The sequence below is a fragment of the Gavia stellata genome, chromosome Z, assembly GCF_030936135.1.
Source record: "Gavia stellata isolate bGavSte3 chromosome Z, bGavSte3.hap2, whole genome shotgun sequence".
In the NCBI taxonomy this organism is placed as follows: Eukaryota; Metazoa; Chordata; class Aves; order Gaviiformes; family Gaviidae; genus Gavia; species Gavia stellata.
In genome coordinates this window covers 54,002,655-54,030,471 of record NC_082637.1, presented here as the reverse complement: position 1 = coordinate 54,030,471, position 27,817 = coordinate 54,002,655, and the positions used below count along the sequence as shown (strand labels likewise).

At 37.4% G+C, this 27,817-nt stretch overlaps 1 protein-coding gene across 2 annotated transcripts in view; it reads right to left on the bottom strand.

The window, feature by feature from the left end:
* Positions 1 to 27,817, bottom strand: part of FBN2 (fibrillin 2) — a 181,319-nt gene that overhangs the window by 44,234 nt on the left and 109,268 nt on the right. For both annotated transcript variants that reach the window (XM_059834298.1, XM_059834300.1), the window contains exons 24-36: positions 24,832 to 25,059; positions 22,635 to 22,760; positions 20,138 to 20,266; positions 17,865 to 17,990; positions 17,018 to 17,143; positions 16,083 to 16,205; positions 15,827 to 15,952; positions 10,682 to 10,807; positions 9,585 to 9,707; positions 8,008 to 8,130; positions 6,193 to 6,318; positions 3,336 to 3,458; positions 2,848 to 2,970 (exon numbers count right to left, since the gene is read on the bottom strand). In XM_059834298.1, the coding sequence (XP_059690281.1) occupies positions 2,848 to 2,970; positions 3,336 to 3,458; positions 6,193 to 6,318; positions 8,008 to 8,130; positions 9,585 to 9,707; positions 10,682 to 10,807; positions 15,827 to 15,952; positions 16,083 to 16,205; positions 17,018 to 17,143; positions 17,865 to 17,990; positions 20,138 to 20,266; positions 22,635 to 22,760; positions 24,832 to 25,059 (1,728 nt within the window). The remainder of the gene's footprint in view (positions 1 to 2,847; positions 2,971 to 3,335; positions 3,459 to 6,192; positions 6,319 to 8,007; positions 8,131 to 9,584; positions 9,708 to 10,681; positions 10,808 to 15,826; positions 15,953 to 16,082; positions 16,206 to 17,017; positions 17,144 to 17,864; positions 17,991 to 20,137; positions 20,267 to 22,634; positions 22,761 to 24,831; positions 25,060 to 27,817) is intronic.

The window sequence follows — 27,817 nt, the reverse complement described above, 5'->3', positions numbered from 1 at the left end:
TTGGAAGTCTCTTTTCTGTACAATCAGTCGTAGAGAAACTAAAAACACAAGGGAAAGGAAAACACTACTTGTACCAGAGAGAGGGACAGCCCTAGTAGTATTTCCTCAGGACAGACATAAGGAACGGTAAAATAATTTTTGTACCACTTTCTTATTCAACATTTTTTCTTCAGAGATGGAGGGCTGGCTCTCTCATTTGGGACTCTAGAGTTCCTAGATTTACCCTTGAGTAGGTTCCCTTCCACTGTGGAGGCTTCCTTGAGGAAACATGGGACCCCTGCCAGAAAAGTCATTGGGACAACTGGTCCCAAAGTAGACTGCCAACTCAAACTCCCATTTTTTAGCAAAACACAAGTCAGCTAGCAGTAGGATAATTCGTTCTCATAAGCTTCTTCAGAGATCACTTAAATTCTTCAGCCATAATTCAGGGCTTCCAGGGCTGATCATACATGGCATCTGGTTGTAGGAAAGAATGAGGATCTGTGGAATTATTGTTGGAGGTTACTTAGGAACTAAATCTATATTCACATTTTTAGGAAAGGCACAGCATTGAAGAAACTTTCAGGGTGGAGTGTGGTGGTCATGAAAGGGTTCCATTCCACTGAAATTCCCTAGGCAACATTAGATGTTGGCAACACCAGGGGAGCTTGGTGTGCTGACTCTAAGAGAAACTGTACAGAGGGTGGAGTGGAGTGGAGACACTGCAGCCAGGCTCCGTGATAAGACAGAAACTGGAAAGTACTATGGAACAATGAGATGGAGACTCACCCTGATCACAGAATCACAGAATCACTAAGGTTGGAAAAGACCTGTAAGATCATATGTACCTGGTCAAAGACAATGCTACTGTACAACTATACAATAAGCTATTTAGTGTGTGTAATGGTGTGTGGTGGAGTACCTGGGAATGGGCCCACAGTCTGTCACCTTTTTGCTCATTATAATACTAAAAAACACACCTCCATCCCAAAGCTACCCACCTCCATGGTGCACCACCCCTCACTGAGCTTGCGCTCTGAATTTTTCTTGGTCTATACCTTTAAAAGCAAAGCGAGAAACTTTTACACCAATTACAAAAAAGAAATACATGACTAGAGTCACTCAAGCTCCACCTGTAAAGTAAAAATCGTATAAAAAGGCTTAAGAGGGGAGGGATGTTAGGGAAGATATCATTGCAGACCTGCTCTGACATCTGGGATCAGTCGACGGGCTGAACCTCTCTTCCCCCCCATAGTGACACCTTTGGATAAGATTCGAACACTTGGCTATACCAAGTGTTTCCCCGTGAGATTTAGAAACCTCTATAGGGTTGTTTTGTGATTTAACGCATTTGTAGCCAGGCTATATTACTCATATTCTTGGTATGTGCGCATGTTTTGTGGGCAGTAGTTCTATCACCCGCAATCCAGAAGAACTTGTGCATCTGTTGCTTTAATAAACTACACTATTTATTAATCTAGCCGTAAGAGTTCTCATTGAACGTGACCAAATTCCTTAAGGGTGGCTGTGCTAGTTCATGCAACACGGCTAGACTGCAAGTGTATGGAGTTATGAGTGCATCCGTAATCATGGTGATTTTATATATATATATATATGACACGATTGGACTTGTAACACAGAAAATTGGTCATCACTCAGAATCTAAGCCTAGCCACCCCCAGCCCCTCTGATATCTGAGGATAAGCTGGAATGCAAGGGGGTTTATTTTCTGCCAAACTGCTTTGCCCCTTTAACGTGACAGGATCTTAGTAGTTATATACTGCAGAAGAGGAGCCAAAAAGGCAGGATTTCATTGCTTCAACTGAATCTTCAGATGAGGCAAAGCTAAAAGCTTAAGTCAGACTGCAACTGCAGAAGAAAAGGATTAAGACAGGAATTGTCAGAAAAGTCTATGGGAGACAGAAACATGGGTTTCCAATTCAATGGGAATAGATTACATAAATTCACTTCACCTTTAAAAATCTCAGCTTAAAGTTTTAGAATAAATTGGTCAAGACTGTGGACATCTAAAGGTCTCAAACAAGACTTGTTTCTAGCATCCAGAGAAGGAACAGAGAATATTCATAGGCAGAAAATGGAGAAATATGGAAAAGATGAGCAATAAAATTAGTTCTCAAGGAAATCTGCATTTCTTTAGCAATGATTTATTTAGAATATATTTATTTGCCACGACACTTTAGTATTATTGTAAACATTTAGAAAATAGAGTTCTAACTACCAGTTCAGGAGAATTTGAGTCTTCTCAAGGTAATAAAACAATAAGGCTGTTTTCCAAATAAAAATTTAGAACGCTTTCCCAGGATCACACACAAATCCTTACAGTTGAACCTTAGCCTCTCTCTCTCCCCCTTTTTCCTCCAAAACTTGCCTAGACTGGTAGTATATACTCTAATCACACGACAGTCCTATATCATGTAGCAAGGTGGAAAAGTAATGAAAATTCACTTTAAGTCTGTGCAAGCCAGAGAGAATTACGTAAACTACAGTGAAACATGTCTTTTACTTTGTTTCCAGTCAAATGGGTACTACAACCAGTTTTAATTCCAGTTTAGACTTAAGCTAAACACATAAATTAGTCCGAAGACATATCTAGGATTAAAAAATTCAGCTTTTTAAATGAGAATTGTTGACTGTCAGGAGGATGGAAATGCAGATAATATACGTTTCAACAAATTTTAAAAAGCTGTATTTTAAAGAAACTATAGACACCATTAATCAGTTAAAATAATATAACAGGATATGCAGCACGTGGAATTATAATTTTTCTATTTTGCTACCCTCATTTGCATCAAAACAGTCACCTTGGCTGTGATTTCTAAAGTAATACTTCAGGTAGCTTTTACTTACCCACACAACCCACTCCAGTAGGATTCAGCTGGAAGTCTGGAGGGCAATTGCACTCATACCTTCCGGGAGTATTTACACAAAGACCATTAACACAATTAATGGGATCGGCACATTCATCGATATCTAAAATAGGAAGGTTACATTTATAAAGCTGCTCACCGGACAGAAAAGAAGAGCAATTTACTTTTTAAGACAAAATGGGCAGGAAAATTTCAAATGCAATGAATTTTAGCTGAAATTGAACAAAAGAACTACTATTAATACATCAAACATTCAGGAATGACCTTTGTACAGCTGCATATTTAAGAAGCTATTCTTTTTGTTCCATTCTTAAACCAACTCCAAAGCATGCAATTCTACACATTGCTTGTTTAGTGTGGAAAAATGCATTCTCATTGTTGTAAGAGAATACAATGCATGTTCTGTGAACTCATCTTCAAATTAACTTGGTGCAATTAAAAAAAAAAAGTAATTCTTGACGTATATACCTGTACAGTTTCCCCCGGTTCGATCTAGTTCATAGCCATCATCACAGATACAATGAAACATTCCTGGTAGATTATTACAGGTACCAAATACACATATGTTCTGGAAGGAACATTCATTGATATCTGAAGGAATACATTAAAACCGGAAAGTTACATATCATTACTATATTAACATTACAATAGTGTGCTGTACTACTAAAAGCAAATGAAGACACATGTAACTTAAAAAAGTATTTAAAAAAGAAACACTGATTAAATCACTTTTGGTTTGTGTAGAACACTACAGCTAGGGATTTGTGAGACATTCTCCACTAAAGCTCGTGTTACTTATTCCTGTTTTACCTAGCATGAAGTGAAAATAGCAAAACTGACTTCTCAGGACTCAAAATGAAAGCTAAGTCAAAAGGCCAGTAAGTTCCTTTCAAAATGTGCGTTAAACAGAATGAAGCGTAACACCATAAAAGGAGTCGATCATTTCCTAGCTCATAGTCTGCAAGTAAGATTTTCAAAATACCGCTCAGGAAAAAAATGTATATGAAGAAGAAAGAGAGGGAGCAGGCATTAACAGTTACTTATACCTCCTTGGACAAAGAATACAGGGAATAGGAATATAGGAAGTAAGAATTCTCTATGATTTTCTCAAGCCCACGTTAAACCAGTTATATAGTAACTACATGTAAATGAGCTAAAATGCATGTAAATGACTGACTTGGGTGCTCATGTAAATTGAAGATGAAATAAAGTTGAAAGACACTGACAGAAAATTAGATTACTTTGTCAACTACAGTGCTAAAAAACTAGTTTAATATTAACAGCACAGTGTAGAAAGTAATGGTTTTAGACACAAACTACAAGGACTTCTGAGTTAAAGGTAAGTAAGATAAGAGGGAAAAAGCCCCTGCATGTACTGTCTGATAGCAAGACTTCTAAGTTGCCATAATAAAGCAGCTGTGCAAAACACTAATGCAACTCTAGCATGTACTAGTGAGCCATTTTTAGCAAAGACAGGGAAGTGGAAAGCATTAATACCATTTTGCAATGCACAGCTAAATCTTAATTTCAAATTCTGTATACAGTGCTATGTTGAAGAACTATGAACTAAAATTGGACGAGGTGTAAAGAAGGGATATTAAAATGATTAGAGTAATGAAATATCTATTTTGAACTTTGCTTGCTTGCCTTAGCCAAAGATTGAGAAGTGATATAATGCCTCTTTATAGGAACATATGGGAAGGGGCAACTTTAGAGGGGGAGAGAGAGGTAAATTTTTAAGGGAAAATGGAATTTAAGATAAATGCCTAATATCCAACAGTCCTGAGTAAATTTAAACTGGAATTTAAATGAAGGTTTCTAAGTACCTTAGAGTAGAGCCATGGAATGACCTCCAAATCAGGTCATGAACATAACTCATGTTCAGATGAAGCTTTATAAAGTTATGGAAAAGACTGTATCATTGAGAAGCTAATGTACTGACATCTCAAGGGATTTCTGAAAAAATTGGATGAATCATTTGTATTACAATTATTGTACTAAATCCAGGCTTTGGATTTTGTCCCTTGATTGCAGAAATCAGCCAAGGAGTCACCTTATCATAGGACAAATTACTGTGTCAACTTTAAAAAAAAAAAAAAAAGGTAACTTTTTTTAAGTATTCAGCAGCCAGATCTTTTAGCTCTCCAGTGGCACAATTTAATCTATGGAATGCTTTCAGATCTCTGTTGGAATTACAATTATATACCAATATACCAAGCATTTTTCCAAAATTCTTCAATTTACTTTTCAGAGCATCGTTGTGGACCAATTGAAAAGCCAAACGTTGGTGACTCGCTGTCCTAAGATTTAGAATCGTATTGTTTTTCAAAACATTGATTGACTAATACCTATTTGGGGATTTTTATTAGAACATTGGCAGGACTATTATATGACTAACTAACTGAGCTGCACTAAGAAGTTCCGTAAAGATGATTGACAATACTTGGTAACTATTAATAGATCTGACCAAAACAGTTGCATAGGTAATTTTTCAGAAGCATCTGCAAATTTTCTGTATCTAGAAGTCTGATTTATTAATGCGCACCGGAATGTTTGAACATTGGAAGTTATGGACTGAATTTTAGAGACTACATTTTGGAACCTGTTTTTAATGTCTCATCAAGAATTTTAATTTCCTAAGATGTTATGAGGTTTCCACCATTAAATATGAAATAAGTTAAAAAGCTTTGGAGCACCAGCTAAAAAGACTTCATCTAATATACATTTCTCTTATATTAAACCAAAAAACAGACATAAGAACACAACAGGGAATAGAAGCTGATTCGGACTAGAAAGATAATAATTCCTTTTGCACTTCAAATGATCTGGTACAATACTGAGAGTGAAAGGGTGATGACAAAAAATGTCCAGTATGCGTTTTAAGGAGTGTTACAAACTTGTCAAATATAGCACTGATTTGCCTGCTTCAATTTTCCTGAAAACATTTTTTTAAAATGAGGTCACTTAATGCAGTTTGCACCTCCTATGTAAACACACTAAACAAAACAGTGATAAACACAGGATTTCCCGCACACTATTCACTAGTGGCAAAAATGGAAGAAATAATTAAAAAAACAAAATTACTGAGCCAAACCTCTACTCTGGGATTTTTGGACAAAGGCCAGGAAAACTGCATAAAACAATGAAAACTACCTTCAACATAATTCACACTGCAAAACAATACTTGCTTGAAGAAATTACTTACATGTGAAGCAGGTGCTGAATATTCTGCTTCCAGGTTGAGGTCCTTCCAGCACTTCTTGTTCTTTGCTTTACAGTAGCCAATTCAAACTCAGAAAATGAACTTGAAGTATCAGTGGCTTACCTTGGCAAGACTTGCTGTCTGAGGAGGGAGTGAATCCCATCTCACACTCACAACGGTAGGCACCAGGGACATTTAAACACTGAGCATTTTCACACAGATTAACATTTTCTGCACACTCATCAACATCTGTGTGAGACAGAAAATTTCTTTGAAACTACATGTCTCACTAGCAAAATACAAATAATATTTATTATCCGGACATTCAAAATAATAGTGCATTGAGTATTGTTGATATAAACCAAACCATTTATACCTGAAGGTGAGGTAAATTGAAAGAATGCAGAAAAGCAAACATAATGTAGTTTCCAAAATTATTCCTTTTACCCAGCCATGATTCCTTATGCCTTCTTTTTCATTAACAGATTTAAATTTTTTTTATAATAATGCAAGGTTTTCAGATTCAGTACTATCAGCTTTGACAAATAAGTTCAATACTTTGCTTACAAAGTAAAAACTTTGTCTCCTGGTATATATTGCTATGTTGCTTTGACATAAAGCACATTCAAAAGACAAATTTTCTTACGTGAATCATACATAGAAAATTATTTTCATATGCATTTTAGAAAGTATGCTTTGAGAATTATGAACATTACAACTACCATTTGCACACTACCGAGGACTCTTCTTATATGCCCCAAAAGTGTTTGGGTTTTTTTTTTTCCTAAGAGCTATAAAAGACCAGAATGACAAAGGAAGGCATTCACCACTGTAGTCACCATAAGGATTCATGATTTTGTCAGATATGCTTACGATTGTAAAAAAAAACTTTCAATAGACTTTCTTAATTTTATTAGTCAATCCCTACTATCCCACCTAAAAAAAACCAGATCTGAAACAGTTTGTTAATAAGAGGGATGAAAGTTCTTGTTCATTAAGCACAAACTTGAAACACATAAACAGTAATATTTGAAGATCCTTGTTCTGAAATAAAAAACTTACAATACTAACCAGAAGACTGTCTTGTTAAGGTGTAAATCAATTTTGATTTTAAATTAGCCAGTTAGCTAACAATGAATGCATCCACATTAGTTTCTAGGTATTTTACTATCATTAGGATGCATTTCTTGAAACCTTCAAATTTTCTGACTACATACAGGACATGTTAGAAGTCAAGAGCAGAGATATTGTTGCATCTCCACTCTGTAAGTGATAAAAACCACAGTAAGTCAATACTTGGCCATTGATGTTTAATATATAATCTTTACACTTTATAAAATCCTTTACACATCAGTTTATTCTGAAACACCTCCTGTGTGCTAAACAATGTTCATTCTTAATAGTAAGCATTTGCCAACAAGTTTAAATGCAGACATCATGGACAATGTTTTTCAACTGTAATTTGTTTTTCTTTTTAAAAAGAAGTCCCATGTTAATGATTAAATCCTGTTCAACTAACGCAGTGAGGGGAAAACAGATGATACCTTCCCTGCCAGAGACAGACCTGGCCTACAAGGCAGGAACTGTAACAGAGAGCTGGTGTTTCGTGTTCTTGACTAGAGAGCCTGCTGCTGCAAGCAGCACAGGCACATTAAAAAAAAATGGCATGAAGAGGAGAAGTAAGAGGAAGAGGAGGAGAAGGAGGAGGAGGTGGAGGAGGAAGCAGACAGGAACTTTACGCAACAAATGGGCCCAATCTGGCACACAAATCAAAAGAACAATCAGTTGCCTTTGTTAGCATTTCTTCAGGGAGGACTCCTGATCTTAAAAGACACTTTTATATTTATTATCTTGCTATTTGGGCTTCTATCTCATTTGCAAAGCTTCCATACAACAGAAACAATCAGTGACAAGTCGGCTTTCACAGAAACGGTTTACCAGAACACGTAAATCCATCCCCAGTGAATCCCCCTGCACACACACAGCGGTATGACCCTGGGTTGTTCACACACCGAGCGTTCACGCTGCACTGGTGGGTCCCATTGGAGCATTCATCAAGATCTGCACATCAGGGGCAAAAGAGTGCAAACAGTAACAAAGCAGTTAGTATACTTGGCTTACAGTTAACTACCAAGCTAACAAGAGCAACTGCAAAGATGATTTATGTCTCCATAAATACACAAAGTTCTCATTAGAAGATACAAGGTTAATCTATAGTGATTTCATTTTAATATTTCTTTCTTTAAATTAAAATGCATGGGACTGGCTAAAATGTTTCCAAACAACAGATGGAATTCAGCTGACTTGTTACTGTAATGTTAATATCCTCTTAAAGAACTTGAATTCAAAATGAGTTAAAAAAACAATAAACCAAAGAAATATAGTGAGGTGAAAATCTACCATAGGTTTGGACTCTTCTCAAGTAATAGAAAAATGTGACAACAGTGTAACCCCGTGAAAGTTAATGCAAGCTTTCTTATTTACTTGGATGCCAATATGGATGGGAAAAAAAAAAAGAAAAAAAAAAAGAGAAGAGTCTTTCCTTCCCCTCAGGGGCATGTTTGATGGGAATGGCCATATGGGTCCACGACACTTGAGTCACACTAGCTAGTGCTATGGGGTAGCCAACAGTCCCTTCTCACCTGCCTGCAGAGTGGTCTCCTGGAAGAATACTCTATACCCAGGAGCTATTCTAACTATGAGATGCTGCCAGAAAAACTTTTTGAAGTTTTCTCCTTCAAATGGGACTTTTTTATTTACTTAGTAGAATGACACATATTTTTAATTAAATGATTATAACAAAGACCAGAGGGCCTTCCCCTTTTTCTTAGATATGGCTTAAAAATCAGAAAAAGTGGCCTGCGGTAAAATCTTGTAAAATGGTACTTTTTCTTTCACATATTATACCAATAAAGCCTAATTCTTAAATGAAGCCTCCACAGATCCCAAAATGTTCTGGAAAAAAGGTAAATATTACAATCTTTTACACACCAAACTACTAAATGAAGGTAAGGGGACATGATGCTACTCTAGCAGCCCAACAAAAGTAGAATCAAATTTCCCATACGTCAAGTCCAGTCTGCTTTATATTAGGGCCTATAAACTAGATATACTACAGGACATTTACAAAAAATAGTATTAAGTAACAGAAATAGTATCTTACTGGCAGGAAATCACAAAAAAATTTCCATTTTATTTTTGACTTATTTTTTTTACTTTGCAGATTCTAGCAGTTGCATGTAAACTCTGTAAAACACATAGTTAATTGTTAATTCAGTAAGATGTCACACAGACAGGCTTCTGAGACAAAACCAGTTTTTTTCTCAGAAAACCAAACGCCTCATACGTAAAAATCTTGCATACCCATCTATCCACAGAGTGCAGCAGACAGAAGAATAATACTTTGTTTCTAATGGAGTAATCACACAGTCACATTATGTGCTTTCATTTAAAAAAAAAAAAAAAGAAAAGAAAAAAAGGAAAAAAGAGACAAGTTTTATTTTCTGTATACTTACCAATACATTTAATGCCATTTCCAACCCATCCTTCTCTGCAACTGCATTTAAAACTTCCTGGTACATTGACACATGAGGCATGCATGTCACAGTTGTGAGCACCGATTTCGCACTCATCCACGTCTACAAGCACAAAATAAACTATGAGTATTTAAATCAGGAGGACTGAATATTACCAATCATGTTCTTTTTACACATTGCTTATTTCCACTGTGCAGATTTGCAGTCCTTTATAAAACAAATGTTCAAGACTACAGAATAATTCAAGCAAGTTATTTTGTATTATACATTAATTAAAATAGTGACAATTGCATTTTCGTTTTATTCTTTCTTTGCAAACATGACAAAACTAGTCTGCTTTACTACAACTGCTTTTCAGTTTGAAATTAAAGCTATTTTCCGGACATATCGAATATGCTGATCTTTATATGTCTAAAAATGGGATGAGACCTTTGGGCGCACAGGCACCTTTCAGTTATAAAAATGATTAGTCCAAGATTTTAGTAATTATAGAACAAATTCTTGAAGACCATTTTATAGGACAAATTCTGTCAACTTTCCCAGAAGAATAATTTTGGATGAACTTAGCTTCTTGAACACAGTGGACTCAGCTTGCAGAAGACAAGGATGGCATATACTTCCCTTCTACATCATCACTTTTTTCATTCTTTTCTTTTACTTTTTTTCCCTTTTGGCCTGTTCTTAGACTACAGGGTCATTTCCTGCAGCTTTAGTTGACAGATGACTTCATACTTTAAGTATGTATGACAAGTGAGTACTGATAAAATAATTCTAATACAAATGCAGCTGTCCCCACCCAAGCTATGTTTTGTACCACAGATATTCCCACAATCTATACTGAGAAAAACTTTGCTTTTAAAATTACAGTTATGTAAGAGGCCTCTCGTATCATACTGATACTGGTCAAGGAACATACTTTTTCAAACTCTGGATACATGCTGACAAATGTAAAATACTTACATTTACTATTATGTACAGATACCAATCTCTCCCTTGTGTGTGAACACTTGTGCATTTGTTTTACCTGAAAGCCAACCAATGCACACCATGACATATATGCTGGAAATTTCCTTTACCTGTGCATCCAGTGGTTCCTTTCTTGACTGAATATCCTGGCTGACAGTGACAAATGAAGGAACCTTTAGTATTTTCACACTCCCCAAACATACAAATGTTGGAATTCAAATCACATTCATTCACATCTGTAAGTGCATATAAATTCATTATGAGTTGAACATTACTGTCATTTAACAGCACACTTTGTCTTTTTGGAATACTTTCATTCAGGTGAAAATATCAGAAGCATCGTCCACCCCTACGACATGTGTTACTTATTAATTTTCATCATAATATATTTCAGCCCTTTCATTCTGTGTTCTTTTAACTCCTTAAAAAGAAATAAGGATGAATGTGTAGTCCAAATAGCATAGAGTTTTCTAATTTATTTAGAATGCTAATTATTGGACTATGAGGTCAATTATTTCTTACAAGAATCACTTTAGAAAGCATTTTTAAAAAACATGTTCTTGATCATAATATAGCTATATAATTTTCTTCCAATGAAGAATTTATACAGTAAATTGATTACTTTTCCTGTACTGATATTATCTACAGGTTTCAATTTGCACATTTTGATCACTATTTAAAATGGAATAATGACATATACAAATGTGTCGATACCTCTGAATAGCATTTGTCAAAATTATAAAAAATAATGAAGTAAACTCAATCAGCCTTTTTAACAAGAATTCAACTTTGGAAAGACAACGTATCTTATGAAACAATAAAGCTGGTAAAAGAACAAACTAGAATTGGGCACCTGCAAGTGGGTTACTCAGGAGTTTCATATGAGTGTTGTGAGTCATGCTGTAGTGGGGCCATATGGCCCAAGAGCTTTTCAAATACCTTGTCCAATATTTCCATTTGTCCCTTCAATGATATTAACTAACAGCATTACACCATAACATTAAAAAGTCACTGTCCTGTGGATGAAAAGGCATTTCTACAAAGGTATTTGTAGTTGTCCTTTTGAGTAAAGTAATATGTCATATAATGCAGCCAAAGCAGAGGCCCATATCACTTATAAATTAAGTGTATTAATTGGGTTATAATTAATATTATCTTTCTTTAAACCCCAATATAAGCATGCTAAAACAGTGTAACTAGAAATAGCATGTGAATATTGTGTAACACTGTGATGGCATAGGCAAACACAGTTTTGCATAAGGATGTAAGGAGCGAAATCCAGTTGGCAGATGGTCACAAGTGGAGTCCCCCAGGACCCAGTTTTGGGGCCGGTCTTATTTAGTATCTTTATCGGTGATTTGGATGAGGTGATTGAGTGCACCCTCAGCAAGTTTGCAGGTGACAACAAGTTGGGCCGGAGTGTTGATCTGCTCGAGGGTAGGAAGACTCCACGGAGGGATCTGGACAGGCTGGATCGATGGGCCCAGGCCAATTGCATGAGGTTCAACAAGGCCAAGTGCACTTGGGTCACAACAACCCCATGCAACGCTACAGGCTTGGGGACGAGTGGCTGGAAAGCTCCCCCACAGAAAAGGACCTGGGGATGTTGATTGACAGTTGGCTGAATATGAGCCAGCAGTGTGCCCAGGTGACCAAGAAGGCCAACGCCATCCTGGCCTGTATCAGAAATGGTGTGACCAGCAGGAGTAGGGAGGTGATCGTGCCCCTGTACTCGGCGCTGGTGAGGCCGCACCTCGAATACTGTGTTCAGTTTTGGGCCCCTCACTACAAGAAGGACATTGAGGTGCTGGATCGTGTCCAGAGAAGGGCGATGAAGCTGGTGAGGGGTGTGGAGCACAAGTCTTATGAGGAGTGGCTGAGGGAACTGGGGCTGTTCAGTCTGGAGAAGAGGAGGCTGAAGGGAGACCTCATCACTCTCTACAATTACCTGAAAGGAGGTTGCAGAGGGGTGGGTGTTGGCCTCTTCTGCCAAGTGACTAGCGACAGGACAAGAGGAAATGGCCTCAAGTTGTGCCCGGAGAGGTTTAGACTGGATATTAGGAAAAATTTCCTTACTGAGAGAGTGGTGAGACACTGGAATAAGCTGCCCAGGGAAGTGGTGAGGTCACCATCCCCGGAGGTGTTAAAGGAACATGTGGATGAGGCATTGTGGGACATGGTTTAATGGGCATGGTGGTGTTGGTTGATGGTTGGACTTGATGATCTTACAGGTCTTTTCCAACCGTAGTGATTCTGTGATTATGTGATTCTGCGAGATTGCCAAAAGGACAAAGAAAGATGGGCATAGCTGTATGTAGGACACATTAAAGTCATAGAAGTTGCCAGATACAGGACAATATAAGCACAAGGCACTGCAAATAGGCAGGCAAACCTCACAGGTACACCAGAAGAATGACTGGCTAGACAAGAAAACAAGGTAAGCCCTACAAAGAGTAGAAGGGACCCTCCTTGTTGTGAGATGGGCAATAGCATAATAACACAAGCACAGAAAATTGGAGAAGAAAGACAGACCCACTTCAGTTCCAGCTTTTCTTGAGGACAAGCACTCAAGCCTGATCACCTTGAACTTAGTGACTAAGCAACACCAAGGGCTGGAAGCCAGTCAATGCAAACTACCCATAACAGCTCTGTGGTATTGTATACTTGCATATAATTTAGAATGTGATTGCTAAAAAGTAACAGTTTTGTATGTGCAGTGATAATGATCAATACTGTGTAAGAACTGACCATTGGCAAATGTATTGTTATTAAATTACTTTAGTAAAATTTAGTTTTGTATTTTAAAACAGGGCTGATTTCGTCAGTCTTCTAAATACTCTCATTACAGCAACCTTTATTTCCGTAGTATATTCAGCTGTCACACTATGAGGCAAAGGAAAGCTGCCATGCCTTAAGTCTCCTCAGTTGCAGAAGCTGTGGACTTAGATCTGAAGTTCTGCTTGCTGAGACACCCCCGGAACATAAGAATTGACCAGCTTCTTCCAAAATCTCTCTGGAAAAGCCTGAACTATGCAGTATATCAAATAGGGAACTCTTAACACCACAAGAAAACTTCAAACTACTTCTCTTAGTAGCTCATGACTACGAGCAGCTCTGGCACAGCCTTCTGTTTAGGTTTTGGAGAATGCCTATGGATCATTGGCAGCTTTTTAGTACAGACCTGTATCTATCACTCTGCTATGCCATTAGAAAATGAGTAGCTAGGAAGTAATTTTTATTAATGATCCCGAGTGTGTATGTGTGTGTGGTGGGGCAAACTCCTTGCTGATAAGAAACAAAGTCCCTCTGATTGTGAAAGAAGCCAAAAGAAACTTCAAGACATTTCAAGAGAGGAAGAAAAATCAAAATGTCTATCAATGCTGAGGTTAAGTAGAAATGAAAGTAGAGGTCAACAGCCATTGTCCTAATGGTGTTTCTGAAAGCCAGTTCGGGAGAGGGTAAAGAACAGAGACATTAAGAGCATGCCTTTGAGAAGAAATGCTTCCAAAAGTTAGAGCTATCTCTGGCACATACAAAGACACAAAGCCACCACAAAGGTAACATTCAAGGACAAGCCAGGCTGCAGGTGGAGTGGGGAAAGACCCCTACAGAAAGAACAAGTGATAGGCCACAACTATAAAAGTTTTCCCACAACCATATTAAAAAAAACCTAGTCACAAGGAAAAACAGGGCATCAGGACTGTAGATGTGCTCTTGTGCCAGACTCCCTTCCCAGATACCTCAACAATGTGACTGCTCAGCACCTGCTGCCTTGATGCAGACTGAAGTTTCAAGAGAGCTAAGTTTGCTGCTGATGTCTCCCTGTTCTTCCCAATTTCACTGAGTGTTGCGTATTTCATGAAAACTTTCCATTAGGAAGAAAACCTCTCCTAAAGAATAGTGTAGTTTGTACCCGAACTACGTTTTAGATTCTTACACTGCATGCTAAATCTTCAATATAGGTTTTCAACTATAATACAAGGCTTTAACATTATTTCAGAATTCACCTAATTTGAAAGCTAAACAGTTTATAATTAAAGATCTGGTTAAAAACTTGTAGTTAAAACATACTCTTATTATGAGTTACACCTATGACAACTTTTTGACCTTATTCAAATAGCTCCAATTTTACACTAGTTAAATGGCAAAGATCATCCAATTTCACATACTGACAAATAAATACAAGACGTTGCAAATATTTCTGCTGAAAAAAAATCAAGTACTTTGTTGAACGTAGTGTCAAGTCCAGTAAGAAACTGTAGTTATCCCAAAGGCTTTTTGACAAACTCATGATGCTATTAGCAAGGAAAGCAATTACATATATAGCAGAAATATACACTTACTCACTGTAGGTTTCTAACCTTAATATCAGACACTGTTTTCCTAGAGAAGAACATATAAGAGCAGTTGTGTATAAAATGAAAAAAAGTATTCTGATTTTACAGCTACTAACATGGCTAATATGAAAAAATTATTGAAAAGATGAGCTCTAAACTTTCAAGTTGGTTGTGTAAACTCGGAGCACATGTGCAAAACTCAAAACAAGAACATGGAATAACATAAAAGCGAAGGTGAAAAGAAAATCATAAATTCAACTCGAACCATAGAAGAAAGGAGACAAAACCAGCTCAGGACAGCTTTGCTCAGCATTACATATAACTAGTTTCTCCTCAGTGTGTGTGTCTGTGTGAGTGTGCACAAGTGCAAAGTGAAGGTTTGTTTGACATAGGCTCACAAAATATGAAAAGATGTTATTAGTATAGCCAAAACCACCTTAAAATATGAAACATAGGAAACTTCGTATTAAATGTAAAAGGTAAGAACTTCGTATAAACACCAAGATAAATTAAACACTTTAGGTTATCTCAAAGAGATACTTTTATTTTAATTTCCTTTATAATAACTCATGATAACGTTTTGCAGTTGAGCGAATAAACTAAAACATTTACAAGAGACACAAGAAAATGCTGGGGCACTCAAATAATCTCAACAGAGATGTTTCAGAGGAATCGTATCATTACATTTATATCACTCCTATTCTTGGAACTGTGTGATTTAATTCATCTTTATGGACTTTTCAATTTTTTTTCTACCCTTCCTGACATCTACAGTGATAGGCAAGAAAGATCTACAGGGGGTTTTTTTGTAATATACATAGTTTCAATACCCACTTTCAAGGATTCAGCTGAACATCCGATAACATTAGCTGCAGAATTTTTAGACTTGCATTAAATTTGGTGCATACAGCTACTTACCAATACAAGTTTTCATGTCCATAGAAGCAATAAATCCATCATAACAGAGACAGTGATATTCCCCTGGAATATTAGTACATTGCCCACCATCACAGATATCTGGATTGTTTTCACACTCATCAATATCTGAAAAAAAAAAAAAAAAAGAAAAAGCTGGTAATACTTCTGTCACTCTGGTATGGATTGGCTAAAAGAATACCATGTTCATATTGGCTGAAAGATATGATGCTGGAACTTTTAAGATATTAAAACCTACCTGCACATGTCCTGACATCTGGCATTAGAGCGTAGCCATCACTGCAGCTACATTCATAGCTGCCTTCTGAGTTAGTGCAGTGGGTGTCACACCCTCCATTCATTATCATACATTCATCAATATCTGTGGAAGCAACATTAGTAGTAGTAAGTCTGCTTTTGTAACAAAAAGTCATCTTCTCTTGCTATTTTACTTAGCAGATGAAACAGTTTATCAGTGATAGGATTCTGAATTTTTATTCTCACTCTGCTGTCTCTGATATATATTTTGTTCAGCTTTCTCTCTCTCAACTGCTTTTTCATCTGTGGGACCAAGTGGCTACTTTTAGTTGTTGCTTTCGTTCATATGTATTACTAGGGATGTAAAAAAAGACAACTTATGGAAAGGAAAAAAAGAAAAGCCCCAAGAAACTTAGGTTTCATTAAAGCTTGAAATGTAGCACAAATTTGTATTTTTGCACAGAAATGAACAAAGCCAACAAATTAAAAAGCTCTCAATACCTCTGTTCGCCTTACCAATGTGATGAAAACTACATAATTCATCATTACTATAGTGAAAGATTTAAGAAATGAATACAATAAGGAGAAAAAGTCAAAGAGAAACTATCAACGCATGGGGCTGTTCTTGCTTGATCAAGAAATCAAGCACTATTCTGGTTGTTAGCTCAAGCCTCTGATTTTAATGGAGTAGCACAATAAGAATATTTTTTCTCAAGTATTCTGCAGAGTTCAGTACAGTGATAATCTTTTTATATCTTCTTTATATTTCTAAGGACAGAATAGGGGTCCATGATAGTTTGTGATATGCCTAATAGCAGGTGAGAAGATGTCCCTCCTCAGATTCAAAAGGAAGGTATGAAATTAAACAAAAACAAAGACAGATGAAACAATATATGCTGAAGCACAAATACATAGGTGAAGGTGTACGACACTTGCCTATGCAGCCTTGTCTGTCACGAGTGGCCTGGTACCCAGAGTTGCAGGAACACTGGTATGTTCCAACCATGTTCACACACCTGCCATTTCTGCAGAGATTGTCACTTAATGAGCACTCATTTACATCTGGAAAAGAATCATTCATATCAATTACTTGTTGTTCAGAATGCAGACTCTAACTGCTCAAATGACAGAGAAAGAGGATGGGAGGTAATATTTTAAACTGGTGGCTTTCAGGCTTTTTCAATTTCATTCTTGTTCTTAGCATGTTCCAGTTCAAGATATGGAGCTCAGAACAGTATGTTTAAGCCAGTGTCCAAAGGTTTATCTTCTTTGTTTCTGATCTGTGAGCATTAACTGCACAGTCTGCTGGTTTAAACCAACTCTTGAAACAACTATGCATCAAACACAGAAACCAAAGAGATAATACGCATTATGTTTTTTGCATTTTTTTCACCATTTTGGTGAATTATGTGCAAAAAGGAGAGCTGCATTTCAATAAGGGACAATACTTTTTTGTGACTGTAGGAACCAAGTTCACTTTGTGCTTGTATGTATTTTACTTGAAAGTTGCTAATGTGAGTGGTACAGTCCTTTGAGTTGCTAAATAATACCTAAGAGGCCTGGTAAAATAATCCTCTTTGAAGTCTACAGCATTAAGGGGACTGGAGATTTTACAGGGATATGTTACAAGGTTTTAATTTGAAGATACTCATATAAAGGAGGAGCATGAATTTGTATAAGATATTCCTGAGATGCCATCCTTGCCAGAGACAAGAAGTTTTCATAGCACAAATGACCACTCTTCTTAGAAAGCTGAAGACTACTAGTCTGAGTCGAAACTCACCTATGCATTCCTCACGTGATGATGACAGCTCATGTCCCAAAGGACAGTCACACTGAAAACTCCCTTCAGTGTTCACACATGTGCCACCTCTACACAGCAGAGGGTTGCGTTCACATTCATCAATATCTGTGAAGAAACCATGATAAAAAAATATAAAATCATTACTAAGGAGCAACAAAGAGAAAAAAACTCTCAGTGTCTGTAAGTGACAAAATCTGGAGGTCAGAAATAAAAGGATTGTTTCATTGAAGCCGTCCTGCTCCTTTCCTCAAACTCCATAACAGGGCAAACAAAAAGCTATACACTATTAACTCTAAAAATGGGTATTTTTCCCCTCAAGAAAACCAGAAATGCATCATTCAAAATTAAGTATTCTAGGAGACACAGGACAGAATAAAAGACAGCAACTGTTTGGATGGTTGCCATTTAGAACAATGTATTAATGTAATGAAATCTTCAAAAAAGTGCTGCTTAATGCAACCAGACACCCATTCATGCACTCATTTAAATTGTTGTCTGTGGATGCCGTTAATGGGGATGTGTGTGTAAACTTTTAACTAAATGGCTATTCAGTTTGATAACTCCTGCGTATGTCATTGTGTGGCTGAGAAATATGCTTGCTATAGCTTATAACGGCAAACCGAGTATTTGACTCACAAACCTGATAAAAACAGCTAACACTGTAGATGTGGATGAAGACAAATATGACCAAAAGATGTTCAAGGTGCAGGATGCACTCACACTTTTGGACTTGCAGGAAGCATTACGGCTACTTATCCTTGAAACTGGAGACTTATATTCAGATAGGCAGACAAGTGTTATCTTTCATTAGCCTGAGAATTCAGCCAAGATATCATTGGGTTTTGGAGGTTATTCACATGAGGAGAGAAACTGCCTGATGATAGAATTCAACATCTCTTTTGCTATACTCCTGCTTGGATAATCCTCGCAGCTCCAAAATGTTTTCATTGCGCATTATGCCCTCCCTCTCTTAGTTCCTGCAAAAGGCCCTCAAGAAGTAATTTCTCTTGTCTCCTCACTCTCTGCTTATTATCTGACATCTTGCTTCTCCGCCCCTGTCTTACATTTAACATATCTCCACTATACAGTATTGATTCTCTGCATTTGTACTCTGTCTCTCATGAAGGCTATTCAGCTTTCACAGTTAGCTTCTTTGTTATGTTCATCTGTGATTCAGGCAAGGATTTTTTGCTGACTTTTGGAGTCTAAAAGCATCACAATTTGCAGGAAATCAAGTAAAGGCAACAGGAGGCCTGCATGGCCTCCTGGCACCCAGGGGCATAGGACCACTTATTGGAGTTCAGTTACGAGCAGGAAAGCTTCTCACAAAACTCAAACACAAAAAGGAAGCATAAAATAGGCAAAAGCAGGGACAGGTGATTCAGGAGAAATACAGAGGTGCTGTCTGAGTGTGCAGGGATGGGGTTAGGAAAGCCAAAGCCAGCAGGAGTTGACCTTGGCAAGGGATGTGAAGGGTAAAACAGCAGCAGCAAAAAGATGAAGGGAAATGGGGGAACTGCTGACAAAGGACATGGAAAAGACCCGTGAGTGCTGAGAGGGAGCTGGCCAATGTCATTTTGACTCGACTCCTGACCATCCTTGAAAGGTCATGGAAATTAGGCAAGGATCTTTAGGGTGTGAGGAGAGGAAATGTCAATCCAACCTCCAAGAAGGGCAAGGAGGAGGACCCATTCAAGCCTCATCAAGATGAAAATCTCAGACTTTTCATTTTCATTATATATTTCATGATGTATTTCATAAAGTACTCCACAATACTAACTCAAGATTTTTTAAAGAGGCTAGTAACTTTTGATGTCTCCATATCTATTCTTACAACTTTAGACAGATTAAAGAGTCGTGATTTTTCAGGAAATGCTCTCAGAATTTGAGTCCTAGAAGAATTAAGGAAAAGTGAATCACACTACTTTTGAAACTCCAGCCTTTGATTCCTAACTTTACCAAATGTTTGGATACCTCATTAGCCATTTTTAAACTATCTGTATGAATAGTTGATGCCATTCTAAAATAGCTATACAGAAATGTGTAAAAGTAATTAACAAAAAAACCCAAGCAAAGCTATATGCATAATTCAGTTATCTGTCCTATAAACTGTATACCTGTCTCCTTTGTTCAAGGAGTCACAATAATTATACATATGACGTGCTCAGTGGAGCAGAGCTAGTGTAGTACAGAGTACAGTCAGGCTTTGTACAGTAAAGGGACAGACTCCAGTTCATCCTGGCAACACTTACCCATACAGTTCTTCATCATCATAAATCCACTTTCATAACCATCAAAGCACTCACACTCAAAGCTTCCAGGAGTGTTGACACAAGTACCACTTCCACATAGGTCTGGGGAGATCCGGCACTCATCAATGTCTATTTTATAGTAATAGAGAGGTAGAAGAATCAAAGAGAGTTTAAGGTTATCCTGCTTTTCACAGAAGTGAACATTTGGACATTATAAATTAACCCTACAGAAAAAAGATATAGTATATAAATAATCAGAGAAAAATGAAATTAATTTAATATTTAAAGAAATATGTGATTACGTGAAAGTTTGTGAAAGATTCATAATGCAATGACTTCAGAGCTCTCAACTATGGATTAAACTATGTAACAAGTAGGCTTCGATTAAGTGTAATTTAAGGTTAAATTTCTATTGAAATTACCAAATGTAACAAATTCTGATTTGTTATTATTACAGAGGTACCAACTGACTCCACGACTACAGGGCCATTGATATGAAATTGCTTATTAAGAAGATATTTATCCAGTAATAATATTACAAGCTTACATATATCCTTTCCATTAGGAATTAAAGTAGCTCCTTTGAAAGCTAGACTTACAGTTCACTGGTTATCTTATTAGTTAAGTTTGAATGAAACTTACTGTGGAAAACTATAGCAGGCTTGTAGAAGGTAGAAAGAGAAGAGAAGGAAGAGCTCTTCGTAAGACACATTGGTAGTGAGGCATGAAGCTAAATAGGAATTTGTAATATGGATATGATCCAGTGAAACAGGTCAGTGTTGAAGGAGAGGAATGGAAAGAAGAACTGGATAGCCTGTTATTTACTATCTCCTCACATCTTTCCAGACTTGTCTCTTCCTTAGTCTACTGCCCATCCAATGTTTTTGGGGTGAACTAGGGTTCAATGCCTTTGTTTCATGTTCTCCACTATACCCTCTACCTTCAACTTCACTACTGTGTCATTAACTTTTACATATTAAGAAATCATGAAGTCTTTACAGGGAATAAAAGTAAAAGAATATTTGAAACAATGAAGACATTAGTTCAGGATAGGGCATAGGATTGGTTCTGTCATCCAAGAAGTCCAGGGAGCAAGGAATCAGAGAAGAGCATCAACATGTTTGCAGTAAGTTGGTGAGCTGGGCAGTAGACTCATTTGTGTAAGTGGTTGAGGAAAACTGGGCAAGTAAAAGCTTAACTGAAGAAAGTGCTGAAGATTTAAAACAGTTCTTTTTTCACCACATGTGAGAGTCTCTTTTGCCTCTGTGTCACTCCCCATGGCCAGGTTTCTGCCAGATGAAGACAGTTTAGTCTTCACACACAGATGTGTGGAGGTGTTAGATGGTAACCCATGTGGTAGCCCTGGGATGTTACAGAGTATCTGGCCTCCTGCAGGCTTTATAAAACATTTTGTCGCTAAGTTAAAACAAAAAAAAAGTCTTCTGTTTAATAAAGTCTGGTTCTCTACAGCTGCTCAGTGGAATATTTTCATCAGAACAAACTTTCAATGGAAAACAGAACCAAAAAAAGCTTTTGTACGGAGAAGTTTTCTGACCTATTCTTGTTAGTTTAGAAATAAAGTTTGTTAAATGCATTTCTCATCAATGCAATCACTATGAAAACAAGGAAATCACCAGTTAGGGCAACATCAACATCCTGACCAACCTCAGCTAACATGCTTTACCACCCACGTTTCATATTACTCAGACTCACTCACAGATGCCTGTGTGGTATAACAAAACCTTCATTTTCAGCACAGAGCCACCCGCAACACAAGCATCCAGGTTCTCATAACCAGAAAACTATCAAGCTTGTCTTCTGTTTCAGCTTTTCCAGGCAGTAAATAACAAAATATTAAACTTTTAAATGAAATGCACATGTCTTCTTGAGTTAACGCTGCATTGATGTCAGAATTGCAGAGGTGTCTCTGTGTGTGCTTGGCTATCAAATCTAAATGAAAACTAATTTGCAGCGGAGTCTCTAAGTTAATTTGGTAATACAATGACCAGAGAGTAAGGAACGTAAATTACGTTAATCTGTATGTTAAAACATTGAACTTGGCTATGCTGGTGATCCTTATTGATTTTTCAGGTTGTACAGATAAAGCATGACCTGAGGATCTTTCATACCAATTAAAAAAATTCCTAACGAACGTGTACAAGAAGAGTGTTACACTTATTAAAGAATCACTTTCTGAAAGGAAAATTAAGACAGTTGGCCATTCTGTCCAAAGATTAAGTTCTTAGAAACTGAAGGAAATGAATGACATTAAGTTTCCAGATCACCAAGCTATGCAACAAGTGCAAGGTCCTTTAAAATGTCCCAGGGATGTGGTACAGTCCCCATCACCGTATGTTTTCGAGATGGACAGAATGCTAGATAATCTCATCTAGGCTCCCTTTTCCACAAAAGGTTGGAGCAGATGATCTTTTGAGGTCCCTTCCAACCTGGACTCTTCTCTGCTTCTAGGAATAACTGGGGAAAATGCAAGACTTACCTGTACAGTTTCTTTCTTCCATATCTAAAGTAAACCCACTGTTACATCTACATTTGAAACTTCCAATTGTGTTTCTGCATTTACCATTCATGCACATACCAGGGAACACTTTACATTCATTGATATCTATGAAACAAAAATGAAAAAAAGACAGCATTCTTAAGCACAAATATATATATAATCAATGGGATTTTCCTGTTCCTTCTTACCAATGGTATTGGGCATAAAAGGCAGGGCTGGGGTTGCAGGGGACTGGAGGGATGGCCTCCTCCTACACAGGTTAGCAGAATGGAAAAATGAAACGGAGGAGGCAAGCAGGAGGGGACAATATTAGAGACATGATTGGAGATACACTCTTGGAAGGCAGAACTCCATGTCCAAGGAGGAACCCCTGAGGGACTGCTACCCTGGAGGACCTATGTCAGGGCAGAGACACCCTTGAAGAACCACAGCTTGTGGAAGACCCACACCAGGGCAGGGACACCCCTGAGGGACTGCAGCTGTGTGTGACCCATGCCAGGGCAGGAACACCCTGAGGGACAGTGGCCCATGGAGGAGCCCACACTAGGGCACAGGAAATGAGTTAGAAGCAAGGAGCAGAGAAAGGAAAGACTAAGCAACAAGGGGTGACAAAGAGAAACCATAGCAGTGTCCCCAAGGCCCTGTGCCGCCAACTGCCTCATCCATGGGACTAGGGGGGCTGGACATTGGGAAGGATGGAGGGAGAGAGAGGTGCTGGGCTGAAGCCGAGTCTGGGGTATGGGAGAAAATATGTTTCCCTACCTGTTGCATTGTTTATGCTTTTCTTGCTTCTCAATACACAAACCAGTAATTAAAAATTTATGTTAATCAGCAGTCAACCAAATTCAGTCAAATCCCCTGAGTTGAGACTCTTTTGCCCATGATGCCAATATGTGTATTGTGCTCTATTTTGCTTTCTAACACAAGGAATATTCATGGTGTTCCTAAGCCAGCTTGTAAAAGATGTAACTATTACCTGGTTGATTGTTTTTTTTTAAAATTGAGATTGCCAGAGTGATATCTGGAGCTCAGTTTAGAAAAGGGTTATTTTTTTTGTAGAATATCAAATTAAATGTTTCACCTCTTCTAAATGCATTTTGCTGGACAGCTGGATAATACAGGCTGTTAAAGGATCTTGCCTAGAATAAATATGCACATGCACCCCCCAAACAGCATTTACAAACTTGAACAAGATTTTGTTATTATTAAATGATTAAGAAGTTATTATTTCTAATTAAATAAGTTTTAATAAAAATAAACAATTATTATTATTAATTTCCTTATTTGTTTAGTAAATCACCACTGAACATTCAGAGCTTTGCCTGAGAACAGTAACTTCTGAAAATCAGAGCTTATTTACAATAAAGCAGAGGTCCAATCTGTTAAAAGTTTTCTTAAGCAACTCAACATATTTCAAGACAAATGCTTCAGAGTACATCCTTTTAAAAATAAATAAAATACTAAAACTTTTCTAGATCACCTCAGCTTCTGCACACAGAAAGATACAGTTTTTCTTCTCAGACCTCAGTCACCTAAAATATCTCAGATCTGGTTTCTTAACATTTTCTAGCCTCTTCAGTTTTGTCTTTGCTCTACAGGAGGTGAAGCTAGTAAAAACCGGACAAAAGGCTTTTATTTGCTTCTTTATCACTGCAGCTCCTCATTATCATTGCCCTCATAATTTTAATGCAACAGACACCCTTCCCTTTTAATCACTAATTCTGCAAACCATAGAAAGAAGCCATCCTTCTTCAGTCTCTCTTTCAGAGAACCCTGGCCAAATTTTAGTAATATTTTACATTTACAACCTGACTCCTTGACCTAATGGAACGTCATCTGACCCTCACCCTTTGCAAAACACTACCTTAAAAAAGGTGCACATTTTCTGTTATTCTCATCATTTAGAGCTCCCCTCCAGTCCTGTTGCAGTCATTTCCTTTTTCTCCTTAGCAAATTCAAACATTGCACCTTTTCTTTTTAGGCTCCTGTAACACTCTTGAGCACCATGCAAGCAGAGAGTCTCCCACCTGTAAGGTAAGCTCTTTCAGGCAAACATCTTTATAACATCTCTCATCTCAAGTACGTAACAAACATAAACACAAATCCTGGCATTTTCTTAGAATATTCACCCCAATGTACCTATAATTCATTTTCAGATCCAAGAATGAACCCTTACCTTTATAAAATGGCCTGCCAGTTAGAGTATCTCCCCTGTTGGAAAAGCCAGGACCTCTGGGGCACAGAGCCTCATACTCCTTGGTGCCAGGCTTAGGACACTCCTCGCAGTCAGAGCCCCAGGCAGCCCCCACAGCACAGCAGCAGGCATCCATACGAAATTTGCCAGGCACAGACTGAATGCACTCATCTTCATCCCATTTCAGGTAGCATTGCTCCATGCGAATATCTGCTCATTTTACAACAACAAATAGGCATTTTAGCCTTTGCTAAAGTTTTCTGTTTTTCAGAAGCACCTATTTCTGAGGCATGAGTACATGTGAAGCTCAGTTTCTGGGAGACAGATTTCTGCTCAAGACTCTGCACTTCTGCACAAGTTCAAGCATTTGAAGTTGCTAATATTGCACTATAGTTAAGTTTCTGGATCTCTGTTGTACCACATAAAAGTACAAGCATTTTCTTTTGTTGTCTCCCAATATCAAGATATACCATTACTCTGACATGATTGTGCTTTTTAGGTTTCTATGTGGATTTGATAGGACAGAGACATGTATTTCTTTACTGTATCAGGTATCAGGTATTGTCATTGACAAATTGACCTGCAGTCATGGTAAAAAAAAAATTCCTACCTATGTTTATATTATGAAATTAATTTAATAATACAAGGAATACAGAAAAAAAATTGCTAACCCTTGGTAGGCTTACTTTTAACACCAGTTAGCAGGAGAAAACAATATGGTTCCAGAAAAATTAATTACGGTTATACTCAAGGGTCCCAACTGCAGAAAACCAGGTCAACCAAAATATAGACCAGCCAAGTGTGAAGGCAAAATCTGTACCTGCACACCTAACTGTCAGGAAAAGTACCACACACTGGTCTGTACACAGAGAAAATCAGCTTTGCTATATCTCACATACAATAGAAAATAACAATAATAACACATTTGAAAGCCTCATTCCACACTTTTCACCTATTTGTATTTCAGTAAAGAAAAATAGTTTACAATTTTTAGAAAAATTTTTAGTATCTGTTAAAATATAAAACTGGTATAAAAATGGGTTGTTAAGTCTCTACATGCTAATTTCTACAACATAGAAGAATTTCTATGCCCAAATTCCAAACATCCGGCAAATAATACCAATAATAGGAAATGGACAGTATCAATTACAGCTGTGCTAGAGAAGATGTCTGTGATACTATACAGAAATTTATTGGTAGCTTAATGCTCTCCAGGAAAAGAGTTATTTTCAGTGTGTAAGGAAGATCACAAGGACACACTGTGTCTGATAAAATAACCTCTGGACATATTCTAGAGCCTCCTGACATGACTGAAACGGACTGAACGTTAAGCTGCATTTTCAGCATAAATATAAGCATTAATGTTTCATATGATACATTGAACTGGAAGTTAGGCTTTAGCAAACCTAACAGAACTCTTACACGCTTAGCGCAAAAAGCTTTGGAAAAGATGCAAGTTCTAAAAATAACACAGATGAGCTGCTGAACTGTTTTCCATACAAGCCCTTCAAAGTCGTGCAGATTTATAATAAAAATTTACCCTATGCACATATGAAGTTAAACAATTTAGAAGCAAGTATAAGAAATGGAAATTGTTCAAAGAATACTCATTGTTTCCTGTAAACTATCCCACATCAAGATCATATTTATTTTCATTTCCAGAGATTCAGCAAGCACACTACTAATAAATATTTGTTTGCCCTAAAATCACTGTAGTGGATCCGGCAGGAAATAAACATATTGCAGAAATACATGACATAGTGCACAGTGCTTGTGTAGCATAGGAGAAGGCACATATCTTGTAATATAAAAGGTCATTTTTTCATTAAAATAAGGAACATGGTTTGAGGGTAAAGGAATCCTGTGTCTTGCTTGAAAATGGCTCCTTCGTTCCAAAATTTCATTGTATCTATCAACCACAATTAAATTCACACCTGTCCTTATGGAATTTCTCATTGAGAAATAATACATGGTTGATAGCCACAGATGTCTGTGACTGGCAACAGGATCAGTAAGTTTGGAGCGGTTGGGTGGGGTGGAATATCAAGTAAAACCTAACATGCAAAACTGCATATGATACACACAAACATAACGGATACGTGCTTCTAGGCAGACTTGGTTTAGAATTGTTTCTTTTTTCTGAGACATTTATACTGACTGTACACATCTGCTTAATTTCAAAAGTCTGATTATTTTAAAAAATATCTCTAGAATTACAGTCACATTAAAAAAACCCCACAACCTGGTAACTGTTTGTATCAGCTATTGGTAAGGTATAGTGCAATTAAAGCAAAAGTGTTTGCTTAAATTTGAGTCTGCTTGAGGAAAGAGAACACTGCTGAAATAAAAAAAATAGAGTAAGAAAATCCTTGACACGAAACAAGGGCTTAAATTTTTTTTTTGTTCTGCTGCACTGTTTTCTTAGAAGAAATCACTGCTGCCAGTAATCATATTTTTACAGTCCTTAGAACTGGTAAGAATCTATTATAAACATCTTGTATCCCGACTTCATCTTTTTTCATCTCTGACCATTGATTTCTAAAGATGCAGATTAATAACGCTAACTACACTTGCTACAGGGTAATTCTGTTTTCTTGAACTTACACAGGGTTTCAGTATTTTTTATACCTGAAGTCTTTCCTAGAGAAATGTATGTCTTCATGGACATCATGTTTTGTCAGTAGAAGATACTAATCTGTACAACAAAGACAAAGTCTTATTTTTAGCTACACTCATTTTGATTAATCTCAGACAGACCAATTTGCACCAGCATATTCGTGCTACAAGGTAGTATCTGAGTTTCAGAAAATGACTAGATAGCAATAGAGAAGAGCACCATTCACACTGCATCACAAGCTGATGGCTGACCAGCCGACTGCTTATCATCTAGCTCCCAGCCGAGTCAGACATTTCTGTTCGGGAAGGAGTCAGAGTAAGGGCAGCACTCTAGCAAAACCTACTGACCGCA